The following is a 23,506-nucleotide window of genomic DNA, read 5'->3' on the forward strand; positions in this document are numbered from 1 at the left end:
GACACTGTTATCTTTAGTCATTCAATCTCATAACTTAAATATTTAACTAAATTTAGAGCTGTCTTGATTCATTGATAATGGCTCAAATCAGTGGGATTTAAGGCATACCATTTCAAATAGCTGATATACAGTTCTCATTGTGATGAAAAAATCTAATTTTGTCCACATGAATCCCCTTGCCTTGTGCAGTTTCCCGCTGTATCATTTTGGTGGATAAGTGATATGAAATAGCTTTGAAAAGCAACTGTACTAACAATTTAAAAAATTAAAAAATGCACAAATAGGGAAAAAAATTTATAAATCTTCACATGTACATACACAAAGATGTATGTGTGTATACAGATATATACATATACACATATATATCAGTAAAAAAGCACTGTGACCTCACAGTAGCTGGAAAAAAAACTTTCTTCCCTTTCTTTTTTTAGAACAAGTTTTTAAAATAGGCTTCTAATATTCTAGATTCTCCACAGATCATAAAAGAAAATCTTTCCTTTTGTGCAAATAGATTTCTATTTACAGTGCTGTCCAGTAGAAAAGGAGACATTTGCATGGGAATGCCTGATGAGAAAAGAGACCAAAAGACAAGAAATAATATCTTGTCTGGTCTGCTAAAAATAGGTAAAAAGCGATTCTAGGAAAATAGTTAAGTTGCATATTTGACAAGCTATTCTCCATTTGATCTATTCCTATTTCAGTGCCAGAAGCCTACCCTGGCTGACCTTTTCTTCACAGAGATGCCTCCCTCTGACTTCTTAATTCCACACATGGGAACAATCCAGAGATAGTAGCTGTATTACTCTCAGTTGGAAATGACTACTAACATCCCATGACCTATTCAGCCAGGAGTCAGCACCCGATCACTTCCTTCCCCAAACAACTCAAAGTCCAAAGAGGAATGCGGTTTCATTTAAAACTTCAGAAATATTCACAAAAACATCATCACTGCCAGCACTGGCCTTCTTCTCCTCATTCTGTTGCAATAGGGTGAAGAGAAGGAAATGATAGTTTGTTTTTTTTTAAGAGATACTATTTTTCTTCCAAAAATGTATTTAGCAGAGAATACTTACATACTTACATATTTTTAGACAAAAGATTTACAGCCAGAAAAAAAGGTGCGATTAGTTCACATTTTGTGACTGATGAATCTCAGTAATAAATAACTGTACTAGCTTATATATGCTCCTATACCAACAAAATTAAACCTTCATGATATTTTTCAAATGCTAAGGAAAAAGTGAAAAAACATTCATTCAGAAAAACATTTCAAGCCTGGAAGAAACATTATTCAGGGGAAAAAAAAAACAACAACTCCTACAGAAGTTGAGGATGGACTAGAGAAAATAACTAAAATGAAAGAATTTAATATTCATCAAGTGATTATATATATGTACACGTATATAAAATATTTTATTCAATTTCAAACTTACTTTCTCTATTTTTTTATTTTTGTTTTTAGGCATTTGGCTATTTTCCTTTAGCAGTTTTTCAAATCTGCTTTTTACAATTTCAGCTGCTTCCTGCAACTTTTCTACCTGAAAATAAAAATATGTTATTAGAGCATCAGGTTTTATTTTAAAGATTATAACATGAAATAAAACTCTAAATTTAAATAAGTCACTATATACTTAACATCTCAGTATATTTGTTACTCCTTCTTTTAAATATGGTATTATTTAAGGTTCTACCCTAATCTGCAATCTTTCTATGATTCACCTGTCTTTTTCTCATTAATATGTCTAGAGTGTTCACTAAGCACTAAAAACTATAAATATCTTCATTTGCAGGTAAAATCACTTTAAAAATCAAGTCTCTGGTCCAAGCCATCTTCCATTCTAATAATCTTTCCAATAAAAGCTGAGTACTTTATATAAAGTTCAGTAGCTAGAATATTGTAATCAGTCATAATATTCTTATTGAGAGATTAAACCTCAACAACCAGGTGGAAGACTCAGATGACATGATCAACAGTTGGTCCACAACTTCCATCCTCACCTCCACATTTAGATTATTCTAAGTAAGTCTCTCGATTCTATTTTCCCTTCTCACCCATCCAGATGTAACCCCTTCATACTTGTCTACATTTTTTTTTCTTGTTTTCTTCTTGTGGCTACAGGGCAGTGCTAGGAATCAAATCTAGTCTTTTTTGGCCAGTCCTGGGGCTTGGACTCAGGGCCTGAGCACTGTCCTTGGCTTCTTTTTGCTCAAGGCTAGCACTCTGCAACTTGAGCCACAGCGCCCCTTCTGGCCATTTTCTGCATATGTGGTGCTGGGGAATTGAACCCAGGGCCTCATGTATAGGAGGCAAGCACTCTTGCCACTAGGCCATATCCCCAGCCCTCAAATCTAGTCTTATGCATGCTAAAAAAGAACACTATCACTGAGTTAAACCCCAACCCATCATTATTCTTTAATTCAGATACTTTTTGTTCCAATAAAATTCAGATCGTGTGTGTGTGTGTGTGTGTGTGTGTGTGTGTGTGTGTGGATGTGCACGTGTGCATACCAGTCCTAGAACTTGAACTCAGGGCATGGGCATTGTCTCTGAACTTCTGTGCTAAAGGCTACTGTTCTACCACTTAAGCCACAGCTCTACTTCTGGCTTTTTGGAGAGTCTCATGGACTTTTCCTGACTGGCTTGGCTTTGAACCACGATCCTCAGATCTCAGTTTGTTGAGTAGCTAAGGTGCACCACTGGCACCTGGCTAGAATTCAGATCTTTAATTACTATTTTGTTACCAATCAAGCATATATTTTCATTTCCATTACTTGATTTTATCTATAAAACATAGGCTTTCATGTGAATACTACTGGACACATGTTCTATTTCAAATATACTGCCATATGTTCTTTTCTAAGTCTTTCACATGAAAAAAATCTTAATTATACTAGGAGAAGGGGAGTTCTGGGGTTTATTGACCCCAAAAGGTAGTCACATTCTAAATCACTATCACTAAGTATTACCAGTGCATACACCAGATAAACAAACTATTACCAAGTGCATAAACCAAGATAAACAAAGGAACTGTACTACATCTATGCAACTAACTTTAAATGTGCCTTTAGGAGTATCTAATTCATCAACAAGTAGCACTGGAATCAGGAATTGGCGGTATTACAAGGGAACCTGAGACAAGAAATGGTTGAAACATACTGTATGTATTATAAAATAGTAGACAAATCTCCTTCGTTCTGCTAATTTATTTCAGAAATAAAACGTTTTAAATTATCTACAAATTTTAACAAACATTAAAGTAGATGCAGTGGTCACCTGAGTTTTATACACTTCAATAAGTTCTTTTTGTTGTTTTTCTACTTCTTGCAATTCTATGAGTTCATTTTCAACAGAAACAACTTCATCCTTCAAAGCAGCAAGTGAAGTCTAGATAGAAACACATAGCAGATTTTATAAGTCATTTGAAAAACTGTTAATAAGACTATTATAAACTATTAAAAATATTATAAAAATATTTAGTTATAAAAATTTACCAACAAAGTTAGTTAATATTTGGTTTCGGCAACATACAACTACCATGTAAAATTCAGAAATCTGAAAAGTAGTGTACTGGTAATAAAAACTGATTCACTACCTGCCTCAACCTAACACTGAAGAATTATCAAATGTATTAAAGATTAAATATTTTACAAAACAAAAATTTTAAGACACTTAAAGACTATCCAGGTAAAACTATAATAGAGTTTAGAATAGCAAAAACTCAAGTCATAAAACTTTTAAAAAGAGCCAGGTGCCAGTGGCTCACAATGGTAATCCTAGCTACTGAGGAAGCTGAGATCTAAGGATTGCGGTTCCCAGCCAGCTGGTGCAAAAAGTCTCCCCTGAAGACTCTTATCTCCAATTAACCACTCAAAAACTGAGAGTGGCACTGGGGCTCAAATGACAGAATTCTAGCCTTGAACACAAAGGCTTAGGGGCAGCAACCAGGTCCTGAGTTCAAGCCCAGGACTGGTTAAAAAAATTTTTAAAAGATCTGAGAATTATAAGTCTGAGATTTTACCCTTCTTATAAGTTTGTCAGTTACCCTACCAGTTTCCTGGATATTAACAGAAAATACCAAGTCCTCAGAGGCTGAGGACTTTATTACTCACAGCAATAGGAATATCAAGACTGTTAGTATTTGTGTCAGTTACTTGCGTTGCATTTCCAATGGAGCAAAACAAAGAAGGCCAAGTGAAAACTGCACATGCAGTGGAAACTGGAGGAACTCCTATCTTGTCTTACAGGCAATAAGCATGACTGCTTTTTGCAAAGGGAAATACTACTAACTCCCCAGGATGTTAACTCTACAAATATCTCTGAAAAGGTTATCTGGATCACAGGAGGTTAATACTTCTACCTGTAAGATATGTAGAACAGTGACATTCCCACAGAAGCCACTGTGTGTATGCGTGTATATAAACACACACACACACAATGTATACATGACACTATATGTTATCAGTAAGTTGACAAATATGACAAATGAAAAGTTAATACCTTTAGTATTTACAGGTTCTAATCAAAAGTCAAGGACAATGACTACATCCTTCAAAAAATAGGCCAGGTGCCAAAGGCTCATGCCAGTCATCCTAATTCTGAGGATCACAGTCTGAAAAGTCCATGTGACTCTCATCTCCAATTAACCACCAAAAAAGATGGATGAGGAGCTGTGGCTTAAGTGGGCAAAACAGCTCAGGGACATTGCCCTACAATGAGTTCAAGCCCCAGGACCTGCACCACCATAAAAAGGGCAGAAATATAATGATTAATGAATACATGAATAGATATGCTGTTTTCAGTATTGACCAAACAGATAAAAAAGACAAGAATAAGAGATAAAATATACCATACTTGAAAGCAAGTGGGAATGATATTTGGGGCTGACCCATATAGCCACAAGACTAAATAAAACAGATTACCAATCAAATTTGGAAAATTTTATTTTAAAATTAGAATCTTTGCCTAGAATTGGAAAACAAATACACCAGTCCCTTTGTATAAGGCAAATATATTCATGATGAGTAAGTTAGAAAATTTTAACAATATTAAAAATAGGCCTGTCTTTTGACCAGGCAATTCCATTTCTAAAAATTTATCCTAAGGTAAAATAAATAAGTAGAAAGACTAAAAGAAATTATCATTTTTGTTTACAATGCCAAAAATTAGAAGTACAAACTCACATATATAAAAATTATATATGCTAAAATATTACTGTAATCTTTTAGTTATGAAAATACAAGTTTTATGTTCCTTTGAGTTTTTCTATCTATAATAAGGAAATAAAACATATGTTCCTTCACCTGGGAAGGTAGTGCTCTACCACTTGAACCACAGTTCCACCTCTGGCTTTTTGGTAGTTAACTGGAGGTAAGATCTCTTTCTTGGACTTTTCTGCTCAAGCTGGCCAGGAACTGCTCTCTGAAGATCTTAGCCCCCTGAGTCATTAGAATTACAGACACTTTTGTTGTAGAATTACAGATACTTTTGTTGTTTTTAATAAAGATAGTTGCTAGGCCTTGAAAATACTACAGTATGTTTTTCATTTACAACTAAAAATCACAAAGCTTTTCTAAAGTACTTAAAGTTAAAAAACACAAATATCTAGGTATTTTAACTAAAAATAACATGTCAAATATACCTCAATATTTTTCTTAAATAGTAACCCAGGGAATAAAACACTGAAAATACATGTTTTGAGAGAGTGATAGAGGAGGTAACATTGATTATAATATACTGTAAACATGTGTGAAAATGTCACAATGAAATCCCTCTACGTATAACTAAGTTAATAAAAACACATTTCTGAATTATTAATAGAATATTTTGTGAAAAATCTTAACTCAATGAATTTTATAACTATTAAGTTAAAATTAATCCCATTGTCACATGAATAAAACCTAGGTTTAGTAATTAATTATCCTTGCCTTTCTCTAGGAATGTGTGAAGAAAAGTAAGAAAATAAACATGATAGATAAAATTTCATCAACATAAGCATTCATTTAACAAATACTGATTAATCATAGAACATCACATGTTACTTGGGCATTTGTACACACAAAAATGGTAGCATGTAATGAGAGATTCATCCTCATTATTAAGATTTGGGGAGCAAGAAGCATTTGAGCTAAATTTTAAAGTAATTTAAATTTTTATTTAGTTTCAACATCTTTGAGTACAATATGTCTTGACTGATGTCATCCCTTTCATCATTTTCTCCCATTCCTTCCAACATAACCCCTCCCAATTTTCTTAATTTCATAGGATATGCATTGAATATTATGACTATATTCTACCCTCTTTCTTCATTTTTTACTCTCCTCCTCTTGACCTCCTCTCACACCTTTCAACTATGTTTCCTAGTATTCATTTTGTTGGACTGTTAGTTTTTAAGAAATTATACCATTTGAATTCTCCCCTACATATAACAAACTTATGTTAACAAGTTTGTGAATGCTTGCATATGACCTGTGTGTTTAACTGAACATTAATAAATTAGATATAGCATCCACAGATGAAAGAAAACATGTGTTCCTTGTCTCTCTGTGAGGCCTAAATTACTTCACCAATATAATTTTTCCTAGGTCCTTCCATTTCTTTGAATATGATATAATATTCTCCCTAAAGGATGAGGAAAATTCCACTGCATATATATATACCACATTTTCTTGATCTATCTGCCTATTGAAGGGTATCAGGGTGGTTTCTACCTGTACACTACAGTAAATAGTGCAACAATAAACACAATTGAGCAACTGGCTTTAGTGTATCCTGATTTGTAATATTTTGGTATAAATGCCCAAGAGTGGTATTGCTGGATCACAGAGTAATTCTATGTTTAATTATTTATTGTAATTGCAAAGGTGATGCACACAGGGGTTACAGTTTCATAAGCCACATAATGATAGTACATTTCTTTTTAAACAGTGTTGATGTTTAATTTTCAAAGGATCTCCAAACTGCCTGCCTTGTTGAGCAAGTTTACATTCCCTCCAACAGTATGTTAAGGTAAGGAATAAAATAATATAAATATAATAATATATAAATATATAATAAATAATATAAATATAAGGACATTCTTTAGTAAAAAAAATAGGAAAATTACAGGGATCTATGCAAGAAAGTAAAGAACCATTCAGAAAATAATGAACTTTCCTATTTGCCAGAGCTTAGGATAACCAGATGACATTTCCTAGCATTCCTTTCAGCTACAGAGGTTGTATGTATAAATAAGTAAAAGTCTCTTTAATGGGAAGGAGATGAAAAAGGAGGGCATAATATTTCTTTTTTTCCCATCTATTCGGTTTCAAAGTTAGCTATAGTGCTGGAACTCCAGCAGCTATCTAGATTTGAGGATAAGCAATGACAGAATGCAGAGCTGAGAGGTTGAGATAACCTCTCTGCTCTTAACATATACGAACTTTATTTTTTTGCTTACATTATAAACATATACTTCTACTTGATTTGGGTTTTTACCATAGTTAATAAATTGGGGTGTTTTTTTTTTACCATAGTTAATAAAGTTGAATCTTAACTAGTGAGAAACACTGAAACATCAAAGACAGTTCCCTAGAGTTGTCAATTATGTGGTTTCCTGGAAATTTCTACCATATTTGAGCAAAATTTACATAATTAAAAAATGGGAAACCAAGTTTGTAATTATAAATTGCAAACATGATTGTGTCTAGTATTGCTTTCCTTCCCATATCCAAAATTATAATTCTGGGCATCCCACTTAGCTAAAGTCTTTTCTCAAAAGATAATACTAAACTATGGACAATAAGACATAGAGGCACATGTACAATGAATAACTTGATTTCTTGTGTGTTTGTGTGTTTACCAGTCCTGGGGATTGAACTCAGGGCATGGGCACTGTCCTGAACTTCCATGCTCAAGGCTAGCACTCTTGTCACTTGAGCCACAGTTCTATCCTCAGCTTTTTGGTGGTTAACTGGAGATAGTCTCATGGACTTTCCTGTCCAAGCTATCTTTGAACCACAATCTTCAGATCTCAGCCTCCTCAGTAGCTAATATTACAGGCATGAGCCAATAGGTGCCCAGCTTAGATTTCTTTTAAAAAAGAAAACCCCAGAAATTCACATTACTTGAATTAATATGAATTTATAAAATTACCTGGGAGAAAAAAAAAGCTAATCCTGAATGTTACTGCAACAACAACAAAAGTAACTACTAAGGAAAGGGGTAACTTCCTTCCTTTGATATTTAAAAAAGTCTTTGCTGGGGCTGGGAATATGGCCATGGCAAGAGTGCTTGCCTTAGATACATGAAGCCCTAGGTTCGATTCCTCAGCACCACATATACAGAAAATGGTCAGAAGTGGTGCTGTGGCTCAAGTGGCAAAGTGGTAGCCTTGAGCAAAAGGAAGCTAGGGACAGTGTTCAGGCCCTGAGTTCAAGCCCCAGGACTGGCAAAAAAAAAAGTCTTTGCTGATCAAAAATTAGACAAAGCAATGATACCAAAATATAGGTGCCAGGTAAGAGGTAGGATCTTGGTACACTTGTCAATGTAGTACTTCGATTTCTGCCATTTCCTCCACTCATTCCTAAGTGGCCACAGGCAACAGGATTATGATTTTCAGTTCTTCTACTTCAAACTCATCAAGTCTCTCCATGTGGAACAAATTGGGCTTGTGCTGTAGGAGTCAAACCTTATCCATTGATTTAAAGAAGACTAGAACTTAAAGCTCTCCAAACTGTCCAAGGTGAGAAAGGTTACCAACTTTATAAACCAACAGATAGAAAGGGTTTTGTGTGCCAGCATGGGCAATCTGCTGTTTTTCTGTCATAATAAGTAATCTTTAATTACTATATAGTGTACTGTATAATAATATATACCTCCCTCAAATACAGACTCATACTTAAAAAATAGGTCAGCCACTTGGAAAAACATGTTCAACTCTGAAATGAATGAAATCCTCTCTGTAGTACATGATGTTGTTGAGATACAGAGAAGAAAAGGTTAATACAAAGTAGAAGAGATCCGGAGGCATCTCTAATTTCCTTCTGGGAATAGTCTTCTCAAAATAACAGTATGAGCCTCAAACTGAGAAATTAACCAAGGAGGTGAAGGACCTCTACAATGAAAACTTTAAAAACCTGAAAAATGAAATTAAGGCAGATTTAAGGCAGTGGATAGACCTCCCATGCTCCTGGATTGGGAGGATTAACAATGTGAAAATGGCAATACTGCCAAAAGCTATCTACAAATTCAATGTCCCATCAATATCCCAACAACATTCTTTAACGAAATAGAAGCAATCTAAAAATTCATATGGAATAATAGAAGACCAGGAATAGCAAAACAATACTTAAAAGGAAGAATGGTGCTGGAGGAATACCAATACCAAACTTCAAGCTGTATTATAAAGCCATAGTTATAAAAAAAAAATACCACCTTGGTACTGGCACATGAACAGGCCTGAGGACCAATGGAAAAGAACTAAAGACCCAGAAGTGATCCCACAGACCTAACACCACTTAATCTTTGATAAGAAAGCCAAAATCAACAGATGGAAGAAAGACAACCTCTTCAACTAATGGTGCTGGCAGAATTGGCTATACACATATACAAAACTAAAGTTAGATTCTTATATATCATCTGCAACAGAATCAACTCCAAATGGATTGAAGACCTTGGTAAGAGCAGATACCCTGAAAATTTTATAGGAGGGGACAGGGGGAACACTAGGGCTCCTTGGCACAGGTCAAATCTTCCTAAGATTCAGAAACACTACAAATCAAAGGCTGGGTAAATGGGGCTGCATTAAACTGCAGAGTTTCTGCATGGCAAAAGATATAGTTAGCAAGATAAATACAAAAAAAAACCACAAATTGGGAGATCTTCACTAGCTATACAACAGACAAAGGTCTCATATCTAAGATATACTTACAGTTCAAAAAATTAAATTCCCTAAAAATCCTCAAAGAAACAACCACACCATTAGTAAGTGGGATAAAAAACTAAAAACAAGGCCACACTAAAGCTAGCCAGCATGACTATGTACAGCATTATTTACCATAGCTAAAATATAGAATCAACCTAGATGCCCCTCAGTAAGATGAACAGATCAAGAAAATGTGGTATATACACACAATGGAATTCTATGCTACCATCGGAAAGAATGACATCACCCTATTCCTTAGGAAATGGAAAGACTCGGAAAGTGAAGTAAGCCAAACTCAAAGAAACTTAGGTTCCATGGTTTTACTGCATTTGTAATAATTAGTATATATGCCTAAGATAGTCCTAGCAGACTTTCACAATAGTTCAATAGCTATTGTGTACATATGGCCACATAAAATGATGCTAACCGAAATGATCTCCACGATATGGAAACAAGAGGGTTTTTTTGTGGTTGTCTTTGTGTGTGTGTGTGTGTGTGTGTGTGTGTGTGTGTGTACTGTTTTCAGTTCTTTTTTTATCTTTCATTTTTTCCCCTCTGGTTTATTTCTTTGGTCTCTGTTTATGATTTCAGTACCCTTTGTCTTGTATATAAGTTTATCTGACTTAGGAAAGGGAAGGGGAAACACAGAAATGGTGGGACAAAGGGTGAATCAAAGCAAAAGTGATACTCACTAAATACTATGAATACTATGTTGGAAATGAACTTTACAGCTTTGGGGGGAGGAGAACTGGGGGGAGGGAAATCAGCAGAAAGCGAAGGAGGGATAACACTGTTCAAAAAGAAATGTATTCATTAACTTACTTATGTAACTGTACATCATCTTTATAATAAAATAACAATTATGGAATGTAAAGCCACCATCATTTCTAGTTAAAATCATTTTCTTTTGTAATTAACTCTTTTACAGTTTTTCTTATAAATGGATTCAGGAAAAACAGTCCATAGCAACTTTTATATAACATGTACATGTACAAAATGGTCAATAATTATAATTTCCAAAGAAAGAAGTGCATTTCTAAGGCAAAAACAAAACATACAAACAAAAACATTCTTTGAAAGTATAAGGTCTTGACACTTCTCTTGTTAAAGATATCTCTCAAGTGTCATACAACCACAATAACCTTTTAAGTAAACATAAATGCTGTGGTAAAATTAAACATAAAGAAAAAAATGCCAAATGTTTGCTTAAAAGTTTTTTCTAAAATGTACTATATGTTATTGATAACACATGCTATTTTTTTATTTATCACTGGCATATCAGTTAATTCGTGGTTTTCTTTCTTTTCTTTAAGTGTTTATATGCCAATAACGAAGCGTGAACTGCCCTTTCGCTCAAAACTAACACTCTATTACTTGAACCACAGCTCCACTTTTGGCTTTTTTTCAGGTCAACAGGGTGTAAGAGTCCCATAGCCTTTCCTTTGGGGGCTGGCTTTAGCCACTATCTTCAGATCTCTTGAGCAAGTAGAATTATAAGCCTAAGTCAACAGTGCCCATTTTGTGTGTGCTAGTACTAGGGTTTGAACTCAGGGTCTTGGTCTCTTACCAGTTTTTGTTGCTTAAGAGGGGTGTTCTACCACTTGAACCACACCTTCCCTTCCCATGTTCTATTTTCTGTCCTCCAAAAGTAGTATTTTGAACTGAAAATGATGTCATCATCATCTTAATTATGTACAATTCTGAGTGACAGAAAATATAAATATCTTTTATCTCAGACAGTCTAAAAATTTATTTCCCATTTTTCCTATGGTACACATAAAAGCAAATTACCCTTTGGATTTGACTTGGTTGGAAAACACTTTCTAGTTATGATGCATCCAAGAACATACTTTTTGGTTTCAAATAGGCTATGCCTGAGGTTATATCCTATGGTAACCATGACACCTAGAAATACTTCCATACGATGAAGTTATTGTAATTCTGAATGATTCACTTAACTGCTAAAATTAGAGAATAAATAATTTTTTTAAGTTGAGACAGTCAATTTCATAAGCTTCATTTTATTCTGCTAAATACAATTTAAATATGCATCTGTGCAAATAACTACATATATTACATACATATAAATGTGTGGATATAGCCATATGTGTACCAATAAATTATATAGACATGTTATATTTGTACAATACTATAATCTGCTAAGAAACATTAACAAGGGGTTGGGAGGTAGCTCAGTAGCAAAGTGCTTGCCTTGCAAGTGCAATGTCCTGGGTTCGATCCCCAGTACCAAAAAGAGACCAAAAAAAAAAAAAAAGAAAAGAAACATTAGCAAAAACATGATACAGAATACTATTCTAACATGCTGTTTCTTCATCTATTTCTAAGTTGTTTACATTGCCATAAAGCAATAGGCACACAGACATGCACAGTACCTTTAATTTTGTATTCTCAAGATCCAGAGTTTCATTTTCATATTCAAGTGAATTAAGTTTTCTAAGAATTCCTTCACATGAAGTTTTCCCTTGGTTTTGCACTTTCTTCAGGTCTTCTAACAGATCAGTGATTTGCCTTCATAAGATAAATACATTTTATAGAAGGTATGGAAATTTTCATTCACATAATACATTTAAGTGTTTTTTAAATCAGTTTGGTAAGATGAACTATTTCAAATAGGAAAAGTTCAAAATGTTAATAGAATTTGTAGAGCAGGGGAATCTGGAAGAAGGAATCTGTAACGTTACCACCAGAGTAGCTTGAAATATCCACTGATGATGTCAATAAAAAATTATATAATAATCTCTTTGCTAAATGATAGAATGTCTATCCTATTATCCACAAGTCTATCTTCCTCATAGACACACAGTTTTAGGAACAAGTTTAAAAAAAAAAGACCAACTAAGACAACTGCAACTAATTTTAGTTGTACGTAACTTATAAGTAAGTTGCCTTAATTTACACATTTGTTTTTAATGATAAAACTGAACACAATAAACTGGAAATAAAACATTTAAAATAGGTATTAAGGTTTTATTATGTTTGTTTATCAGCACTTAATTTCAAAAGATTAAATGAATATATTTATGCTCAATTGTTTTCCTTATAGCTTTAAACCACTTTAAGGGATAATAATTTTTAGGACTTTCAAACCACTTACATTTATGCTGCACATTGAGGTTTGCTCGACAAATATCACTTCTACTTAAGACAACAAACATTCAAATAAAAAATACTAATCTACAAGTTCAAAGCAGCAAAATAGGAATACCAAGAAACCTCTAATATTTTCCTTACTCATTTTTTTTCCCGGTCCTGAGACTTGGACTCAGAACGTGAGCACTGTGCCTGACTTCTTTTTGCTCAAGGCTAGCACACTACCACTGAGCCACAGCGCCACTTCTGGCCTTTTCTGTTTATATGGTGCTGAGGAATGGAACCCAGGGCTTCACGCATGCTAGGCGTACTCCACCATTAAGCCACATTCCCAGCCTTCTTACTACTTTTTATAACAGATACAGAATTATAAGGTCATAAATAGTATATTTAACACATGAAATCCACAAACAAATGATACAAACTATTCAAACAGGAAAGAGCTAAAAATACTTTTTACTGAACAGCAAAAAGATTCTAAAACCATTCTTACTTTTTCATTGTTTCGATTTGAACCTCTAATTCAGCTTTTTCAATTACAATTTTCTCATAACGACTTTTCCAGGCATTGGAAGCTGAAACTGTTTCAGACAACTTGGCTTCCTAAAAAATACATGAAGTACTCATCATGTAATAGAATTGTTTTTGTTATGTTAAAGGCTCTTATGCAAATATATTAAGTAAGGAAACATTCTTCCAATAAATTATGTAACCTTTCTTATAGAAAATTCTTAAAGTAAATTTTATTTTAAAAATCTATATTAGTGTTATTTTATATTCATCCAATGGCAGTTCCAACTTAACTTTTTTTTTTTTAATGTTTTAGTCCTGGGGCTTAAAACTCTGGGCCTGCGTGCTGTCTCTGAGCTTTTATGCTGAAGGCTAACACTCTACCACTTGAGCCACAGCTCCACTTCTGGCTCTTTTGGCAGTTATTTAGAAATGAAAGTCTCACAGACTTCTTGCCCAGGCTGGCAAAATTTCCAATCCTCAGATCAGCCTCCTGAATAGCTAGGATTACAGGGATGAGCCTTCAGCACCTGGCCTCATTTTACATTTTGTATGTACAAGATGCTAAGAACCACACAAACACCAGAGGAAAAAGAAGTTTTCCATAGTATACATAAGAACATTCCAACTTTACAACTCCATACCATTTTAAAATGCTGCCTTATTTATCTTTGTTATGATGCTATGCTCTATTTTTGTAGAAGTCACCCTTGTCACCCTCCTAACACTGTTAATGTCAACAAAGTGCAAACAGTGGCTATTCCAGTTTGTATGTGGAGTTGGGATTCACGAAATAAGGATTTTTGTCTGTTTTGTTCATTGCTGTGCTTCTAGGGTCTTGAACAGTGAGTGCTAGGACACAGCAAACAATGAATGTCAAACAACTCTCTGAAACTCTGCCTAAACAGCTGTAACCACTAGGAAAAATAAAAAACTTAACTAGAATACAACAGACCATGGTAATTAAGATTAGAAGATCTATAAACAGTGCTGATGGTACTTAGCACTTATTGGGCATGTCCTTTTATGGTTCTATCATTCATCTGTTCACTGAACAAGGATTCACTGAACAAGGATTTTCATCTGTAAGATAATGTTTACTTCATCCAAAAACATATTTTTTTTTTTTTTTGGCCAGTCCTGGGCCTTGGACTCAGGGCCTGAGCACTGTCCCTGGCTTCTTCCCGCTCAAGGCTAGCACTCTGCAGCTTGAGCCACAGCGCCGCTTCTGGCCGTTTTCTGTATATGTGGTGCTGGGGAATCGAACCTAGGGCCTCGTTTATCCGAGGCAGGCGCTCTTGCCACTAGGCTATATCCCCAGCCCCCCAAAAACATATTTTTTACACTTTTCCTTCCTCTCAACTTCTTTTTTATTGTTACTAAGCATAAATATTTTGTGAGTTAGTATCCTTTGTGTTTTATAAAATTTTAATATAAATTATTAATTGTGTGGGGCATAAATTTTAAGAACATGAGTTTATATTATAATATAAATTCAGATATTTGGGAATTTTTACTTATAAAAGAGAAATTTTTATATTAGATAAGCAAATACCATCTATAATTCATATAGAGGACAGTAGTTATTTTGTATGACATTCCTAGAGTATACAAACTAGCTAAAGATTAAATGGTCTTAATAAAGAAAACTTAGTTTCCTTCATCTACCTTTCCTATTTGCTTTATTTATTTGTGTTTTCCTTGATCTACCTTTTCTCTTTATATATTTGTTTATTTATTTTTGTGCCAGTACTGAGTGTTCAACTAGTGCCTGTGCTCTCACTTCTTCTAGAATTCTAGAATACTAGAAGCAAAATTAGGATCTATCCAATTTTCAAAGAAGGAAATGGATAACTCTTTGTATGTAAAATTATATAATATTTAACATCTTGGCCACTAGGCACTAAATGACAAAATCAGTTATCACAAGTAATTTCAAAATCCTCCCTTACAAACAGGGACACCAAGCTAAAAGAGGCCCCTTAATCCTTTCTTGTACCGCAAAGAAACTGCAAAATTACAATCTTGGACTCTTCCATATTCTTATCCTCTGATGTCTCCATTAATTTTAGGCAGTGTGTACATGTGTGATGAACTATACAATAGCTCAATAAAAAATCTTATTTCTTAACTGTTTGTATTTTGAACCTAAGATACATTTTAAATATGATGTTCATAGATTAATAGAATAAATTTACTCCAGCTACTTCTGAGCTTATAGAAGTAGTAAACAAAACAAGAACATGTAAACTAAAACATAAATAACTTCCAGATTCTGATAAGTGCTATGAAAAAATTTAAGACAATGGTATTATTAATTATTGTTGGATTACTTCTTAAAAAATAGTGAGGGAAGGTCTCTGATACCAACCCAAAAGAAACGTGAATGATTAAAAACAAAGAACTAGTTATGATGAGCTGGAAAAAACATGAAGGTCAGAACAGCAGATGACAAAACAACAAAACAAACTACTGCACTAGAAGACTAAAAAGGAAGACAGAAAGGCAAAAATGTATTGTAAGCATATGGTATGGTTTGATGTGTTATTTTCTCATTTTGTTATTATCCCCCATTTTATTGATAAAGAAGTTGAAGCTTAAGCAAGGTTAAGTGCTCTGTGTAAATTCATGGGACTAATGAGTGGACTGCACTGACAAGGGGCAGGAGGTATTTCAATAGGAAAACCTCAAGAAAACCAATGACAACATTATTTTTTATCTCTCAAGAATATTTTCAGTTATTCAACCAGGTCTACAACCTTGAGGGTTTTGAATCTGATCCTTAACTCTTATTTAGTTTGACCTTATGAGTGTCGGTTAAATATTAGAATCTTAAGATGTGAACACTTGAGCTTATAAAATATTAAGTTGTTTTGCACAAGATTTTATACAAGTCTGCTTTCATTTCTAAAAGTCTCTAATAATTCTATAAGCCTTAGCATAAGTTCTTAAGGGTTGGGATAATAGTAAATCATTAAAACAATAAATATTTTAGTAGTTGGTAATTGAATAAATATAATTTTTCAAAAACAACAAAGCACTAGGTCTATTTTTCAACTTTGAACTACACCCAAAGATATCTTTCATATGCTGTGTTTACGTCAGCATATGGTTTTGAATGCATTACAGAGATTAAATGAAGTGAATTACTGAATAAAGTCATATGGTCTAATAACATAATTCAGCATTTCTCAAATTGATATTTCTCAGAACCATTTCCAAAAGTGGCTTGTGGGTAAAAGAAGAGTTCTGTGGTTAAGTGAATGTGGGAAACTCTAAGTTCAATATCCTCATTACTTTGGGCTTCAGAATGCCCTCTTAGGGCCTTTAGCATACTCATGTGTACTGTGATTTTCCAAGGAGCAAGGCTATGAAGCCTGCCTTACCCTTAGTAGGTTGGTCATATGGTCCATGTAGTGGGATACACTAAACATTTCCTTTCTATAAATTCTCCATGGAAATGTTATTATAGTTCCAATTTTATATTTTACATAAATAAAATAAAAAATATAAGTTAAAAGGAAAAATTATGAGTAAAAATTTTATAGTAATAGTATTGTACGAATAAAATTACTATATTGAGCATCATGGCATTAACTCTGCAAAATCTGTCTTTAGAAAAGAACATCTATACTTACTTGGTCTCTAATTTGTGAAGTAAGATGTTCAATATCTCCAGTAAAATGTTTAAGCCTCTGGTGATAAATTTTCGATGCCTTTTTTAGAGCAATGGATGTTTGTCGACTTGCTTCTTTCACTGCTACAGTCTCTTGTTTATTCATTCTCAGCTGCAAATTCCATTTGGCTATTTTGTTCTCTATGCTCTGAGTAAAAGTATGAAAAACATTACTTCAGAATTCTAATATTTAGTGTCAACATTATAAGAACATCCATATCATTTTCACCAATTTATTAAAACAACTAATCCTAAGATTAATAAAAAACGAAACGATGCACACTGCTTCTTTGTGAATAGTTAAAAATATAAATTAAAAATATCTAAGCCTATCTATCTATCATGAATTCTGGTGACAAAGGTTTAAATGCTCACTTCCCTAAATCTTCTATGGTAAATATTGACTTTTTTTCAATTCACATCTAAAATACAACATAGTATTAGTTTGAAAAATTAGTTTAAAAAATACAAATGATTCCAAATTTTAGCGATGACAAATTGTGCTATGATGAACATAGTTATGCTAGTGGCTTTAGTGTGGTCTTGCTTGTAATCTTTTAGCTTTTAGGTAGAAGGCTAAAAGTGAGGCTTCTAGGTCATAGGGGAGATCTATGTTTAGACTTCTGAGGAACCGCCAAACTGCTTTCCAGTAGATGAGTAGATCAATATACACAACGGAATTCTATGTCTCTATCAGAAAGAATTACATTGCCCCATTCGTAAGGAAATGGAAGGACTTGGAAAAAATTATACTAAGTGAAGAGAGCCAGACCCAAAGAAACATGGACTTTATGGTTTCCCTCAGAGGGAATAATTAGTACATCTCTAGGTTAGTCATAGCAGAAGATCACAATAGCTCAATAGCTATGTCCACATGAACACAGAAGATGATGCTAAGCGAAATGAACTTCAAGTTATGGAAACAAGTAGTATATCATTGTTGTTGTTGTTATTTTCAACATGCCACATGAAACCATACCCTTTATCTTTTTTTGTTTCTAATTTCTTTCCCATGATTTTATCCCTGATATCACTGCAACTGACTTTAGTACCCAAGATATTATATATACAGGTGTGTATTGTAACTAGGGACGGGAAAGGAAATACCAAAATTGAGAAACAAAGGATAAAAAGACAAACCAATGCAACAGCAATACTTACAAAACTATATGGTATAAACCAACTGTACAACTCATGGAGGGGAGAGGGAAATAGAAAGGGGGAAGGCAGGGGAAAATTAGGGAGGAGGTAACAAGTTGGATAAGAAATGTACTCACTGCATTACGTATGAAACTGTAATCTCTCTGTACTTCACTTTGACAATAAATTTTTTAAAAGAAAAAATACAAATGAACTAAAAAATGATCAAAACAATAGGCATTCAAAGCTCAGAAAAAGTGGGTCACTCTACAAATATAATCAGACTTCGGACTTATTTACCAAATTTTAATTTACTAAACTTATGGCCCTAATAGGAAGTTACATTTTTTTCAAGTATTGCTTTACCCAATGAATAGTAAATTATGAAAATAAAGTTTGATTCTAATATAATACACACATTTAGATAAATTAATAATCTGCAAGCCATAATATAAATGAAGATTAAAAAAAAGTCTGAAGACAGACTTTACAGACTTTTTATCAAATGAGCTGGATGGTGTTAATTATGTCAATCATCATTGGCATGATGATATCCTTGACAAATCTCTTTGTAATATGAAAGACTGAATATTAACCTAGGTAGATGAATTATATGTTAATTTAGTGTGATAGGGCTTATGTTTTCATTATTTTAAGACACAGTATTGAAAGTATTTGAGTGTTATCTAAACACATAAACACTTGAGATTTTAATGCTTTTTCATTTTGAAAACTGTAATGTTCAAAAGAATCTAAAAATACCAAAGAATGTAAGTTTTAGTTCCCAATTCCTTTGTCAGTTATCTTAATAAAAAGTCAAAGTGGTTACAGTATAAGATGATGCTTTTCTGCTTAATTCTATGATCAACAAAAGTTATGCTTCTTAAACAGTAAAATATTGAGATTAAAAAGTACATCATTAGAATTGATCTCTGAAGAGTGGTTAGGTAGACTAAATGAGAAAGCAGCAAAACATTAAAATGTCCTTAAGAATAAATTTTATAATAAATATTTGATAAAAATAAATAAGAGCAGAACATCACATTAACATAAAGGGAAAGGAAAACCCCGTAAGAAATACAATTGTTATTCCTCTAAAGAGCCACAGTGGGTCGTCATCATACCATGAATAGTTGTAACACTCAATCTATTCACACAGGATGTGTGAAAAATAAAGTGGCAACTAAATTTTCTCACTAGTTTTATCAAATCCCTTCAGGACATATGTTGAGGGCTTGGATGTAGCTCAGTAGTAAAACACTTGCCTAGCAAGTGCAATGCCCTGAGTTTGATCCCCAGTACCAAAAAGAGAAAAAGGGGGGAGGGGAAGAGAACAGAGGAGAGAGGAGAGGAGAGGGGAGGGGAGGGGAGGGGAGGGGAGGGGAGGGGAGGGGAGAAGAGAGGAGAGGAGAGGAGAGGAGAGGAGAGGAGAGGAGAGGAGAGGAGAGGAGAGGAGAGGAGAGGAGAGGAGAGGAGAGGAGAGGAGAGGAGAGGAGAGGAGAAGAAAAGGAAGTATGCTGAAACTATCAAATTATTTTTACAGCTTCTAAAGAAACAACTGCTCAGTCATTTGCCAAATGAATGGGTCTATAGTTGATCTTTTACTGTTTACATACATATGGTGCCTACTATACAAATAATATTCTCTCATCTATTAAAAGCATTTTAAAATATTCTAACTACTGTATTTCAAAGACTTAGAAAAAAGTGTTTAATGTATCTTTGAGTAGTACTCAAAGAATTACAATATAAATTTTTATTTGTTTATTAACAGGCTGGGGTTTAAACTCAGGCTCTTGAGCTCAGTGCTCTACCACCTGAGCCATAAACTTAGCTATTTTTGCTTTCAGTTGATTTTTCAAATAGAATCTACTGTTGTTGTTTTTTAATTTTTATTGACAAACTGATGTACAGAGAGGTTACAGTTTCATACATTAGGAATTGGGTACATTTCTTGTACTGTTTGTCACCTCCTCCCTCATTCCCCCCCCCCACCTCCCATTTTCCCTCTCCCCCCCATGAGATGTTCAGTTCATTTACACCAACAGTTTTGCAAGTATTGCTTTTGTAGTCATTTGTCTTTTTTACCCTGTGTATCTCGATTTTGGTATTCCCTTTCAGTTTCCTAGTTCTAATACCAGTATACATGGTTTCCAATGTACTCAGATAAGATACAGAGATAGTGCAGGTACACAACAGGACAGGGATACAAGAAGATCATCAATAATAGAAGCTACAGTTACACATAGCAAGTTGAAAGTAGTTACAACAGTGATATAACAATCGTTTCCATAACATGGAGTTCATTTCACTTAGCATCATCTTATGCGTTCATAGGGCATAACTGTTAGGCTCTTGTGATCCTCTGCTGTGACTTGCCTAAACCTATTCCTTATGAGAGAGACCATAGAGTCCATGTTTCTTTGAGTCTGGCTCACTTCACTTAGTATAATTTTTTCCAAGTCTTTCCATTTCTTTACGAATGGGGCAATGTCATTCTTTCTGATACAGGCATAAAATTCCATTGTGTATATATATACCATATTTTCCTGACCCATTCGTCCACTGAGGGGCACCTGGGTTGGTTCCATATTCTAGCTTTGACAAATACCCAACTTCAAGCTGTATTATAAAGCTATAGTAATAAAATGGCTTGGTATTGACACCGAAACGGAACTTCCTTAACAAAGACCCAGAAATGCAACAAATCAAAGAAAGGATGGACAAATGGGACTACATCAAACTGCAGAGCTTCTGCAGGGCAAAGGACATAGCTTGCAAGATAAACAGAAAGCCCACTGATTGGGAAAAGATCTTTACCGGCCATACAACAGACAAAGGCCTCATATCTAAAATATATGCAGAACTAAAAAAATTAAATTCCTCCAAAACAAAACTGCAAAGAACCAACAGCCCTCTCAACAAGTGGACTAAAGACTTAAAAAGAGACTTCTCTGATGAGGAATTGAGAATGGCCAAGAGACATATGAAAAAGTGCTCTACATCACTGGCCATAAAAGAAATGCAAATCAAAACAACATTGAGATTCCATCTCACCCCAGTAAGAATGTCCTATGTCAAGAAAACTAACAATAATAAATGGTGGAGGGGATGTGGCCAAAAGGGAACCCTACTTCATTGTTGGTGGGAATGTAAACTGGTTCAGCCACTCTGGCAAGTGGTATGGAGATTCCTCAGAAGACTAAACATAGAGCTCCTCTATGACCCAGCAGCCCCACTTTTGGGCATCTACCCAAAAGACCACAAACAAGAACACACTAAAGCCACCAGCACAACAATGTTCATCGCAGCACAGAATCCACTGTTTTTATCTGGGCGCAGCCTCTAACCTCAATCCTAACATCTCTGTTTCCCACATAGTTGGAATTACCATCAACACAATTCCAAGAGTTTTTACTTTCAAAATAATGGTATTCATGATTACTTAATGCTTTATATTCTAAAAGTACATATGAGAAAAACAGTAGAAAATAGGTAAGGCATTTTTCTCAATCATTTCTTAATAATTCTTTTAAAAGCAACCTATCTCAGTATTAGTCAGGGGAGTATCATAGCAAAATCTATGGGTTCTTTCTTATGTTCTTTCTCCAAATACTCAAGGATATAATAGTAACTGTCAAGATTGCCTTTAAAAAAAATCATTTTAATAAGCCAAGCACAGGTGGCTTATGCCAGAAATCCAAGTTATGTAGAAGGCTGAGATAGAGAAGATTGCAGTGCCAGGCCAGCTCAGGCAGAAAAGTCTTCAATACACCATCTCCATGGAGGGAAGCTGGACACAGTAGATTGCACCTGTGATTGCAGCAATCACAGAAAGCCTAAAATAGGTGAGTGTAGTCTAGGTATGAGCCTGGATAGGAAGTCAGACCCTATCCTAAAAATAGCTAGCAAAAGTCATGGCAGGAAGTTTGGCTCAATAGTAGAATGCCAGCACAGTAAAAATAAGACGCTGAGCTCAAATCCCATAACAGCCAAAAAATTAAAGGCACTCTGTATTTCCACATTCCACTTTTAAATGAAGATACTATATATTTTAAAGTGTTCCTGATTGCTTTAGGGCATTATTAAAAATTGTAAGTTAATCAATGGTAGATGATTACCTGATTGGTTTGATCATTATTCACTTTCATTATTCACTATCACTAAGCACTGCCATACCAAGTATCTTTCATCTGCAGTGGATTAACACTCAGGAAGCAAAGGATAAAGGGAATCTATAGAGGATAGTGCTTCAAAGAACATGAGGCAGAACAAAAGACAAAGTTTACACCCTCCATATGCCAGTTTAAAGGCAAAAGCTGTCAAAGAAAAAAAAATTAACCTGAGCAGTGTTAAAATGCATGCTACCGGTTGCTGACATGTGCTATGATTCAGGAGGATAAACAAGCAAGAATCAAACTAGAAGGCCTCATGCTTTCAGTCTGCACATTGCTCTGAAAGCAGAAGCATTGCTTCTTTTCCTCGGGCAAAAAAGTGGATCCAGGTAGGTTTCAATATGTGAAATCTCAAATCCTTCAAGTGACTCTGACTGCAAAAGCACAAACCAAAAATTCCCCTTGATTGTCCTGTTGCAAAAGAAATTACTCAATTATTTGAGTATCAAGGCTAGATTAACTAATTTTAAATTTTTTATTGCTCACTAAATATGTGTGAAATTATGCATACAAAGACAGAAACAAAACTGGACTAATATATGCAAGAATGATGGCAGTAGTTTCAGTGTTTTTGTGATATTTTTATTTCCTGTTTTAAGTCTATCTACTTATTTTGTTTTAGTTTTGTTCCAGTCCCAGGTCCTGGGTGCTCTCCCTGAGCTTTTTTGCTCAATGCTAGCTAGCACACTACCACTTCTAGTTTTGGGTTGTTGGTTTTTTTTTGGTAGTTAATTGGAGATAAGAGTCTTGTGGGTTTTCCTGCCCAGAGCTAGCTTCAAATCATGATCCTCTAATCCTACTCTACCAAGTAGCTACAATTACAGGTATGAGCCACCGGTGCCCAGCTTTTACTTTCTAGTTTCTATAAATTATTCTCATTAAACTTTAACTGTATCAAGAGAAAGATTTTTAAGGCAAATCAATCTATAAATCCCCCTAACTTGGTTCTAACTTGGTTCTAAAAAGAGACAGCATTTTATATATGGATCTGA

At 34.4% G+C, this 23,506-nt stretch overlaps 1 protein-coding gene across 2 annotated transcripts in view; it reads right to left on the reverse strand.

Moving 5' to 3' along the window:
- Positions 1 to 23,506, reverse strand: part of Odf2l (outer dense fiber of sperm tails 2 like) — a 42,100-nt gene that overhangs the window by 8,248 nt on the left and 10,346 nt on the right. For both annotated transcript variants that reach the window (XM_048351694.1, XM_048351695.1), the window contains exons 8-12: positions 17,162 to 17,347; positions 13,507 to 13,616; positions 12,296 to 12,431; positions 3,275 to 3,385; positions 1,434 to 1,538 (exon numbers count right to left, since the gene is read on the reverse strand). In XM_048351694.1, coding sequence (XP_048207651.1) covers positions 1,434 to 1,538; positions 3,275 to 3,385; positions 12,296 to 12,431; positions 13,507 to 13,616; positions 17,162 to 17,347 — 648 coding nt within the window. The remainder of the gene's footprint in view (positions 1 to 1,433; positions 1,539 to 3,274; positions 3,386 to 12,295; positions 12,432 to 13,506; positions 13,617 to 17,161; positions 17,348 to 23,506) is intronic.

This window comes from Perognathus longimembris, chromosome 7, assembly GCF_023159225.1.
Source record: "Perognathus longimembris pacificus isolate PPM17 chromosome 7, ASM2315922v1, whole genome shotgun sequence".
Taxonomy (NCBI): Eukaryota; Metazoa; Chordata; class Mammalia; order Rodentia; family Heteromyidae; genus Perognathus; species Perognathus longimembris.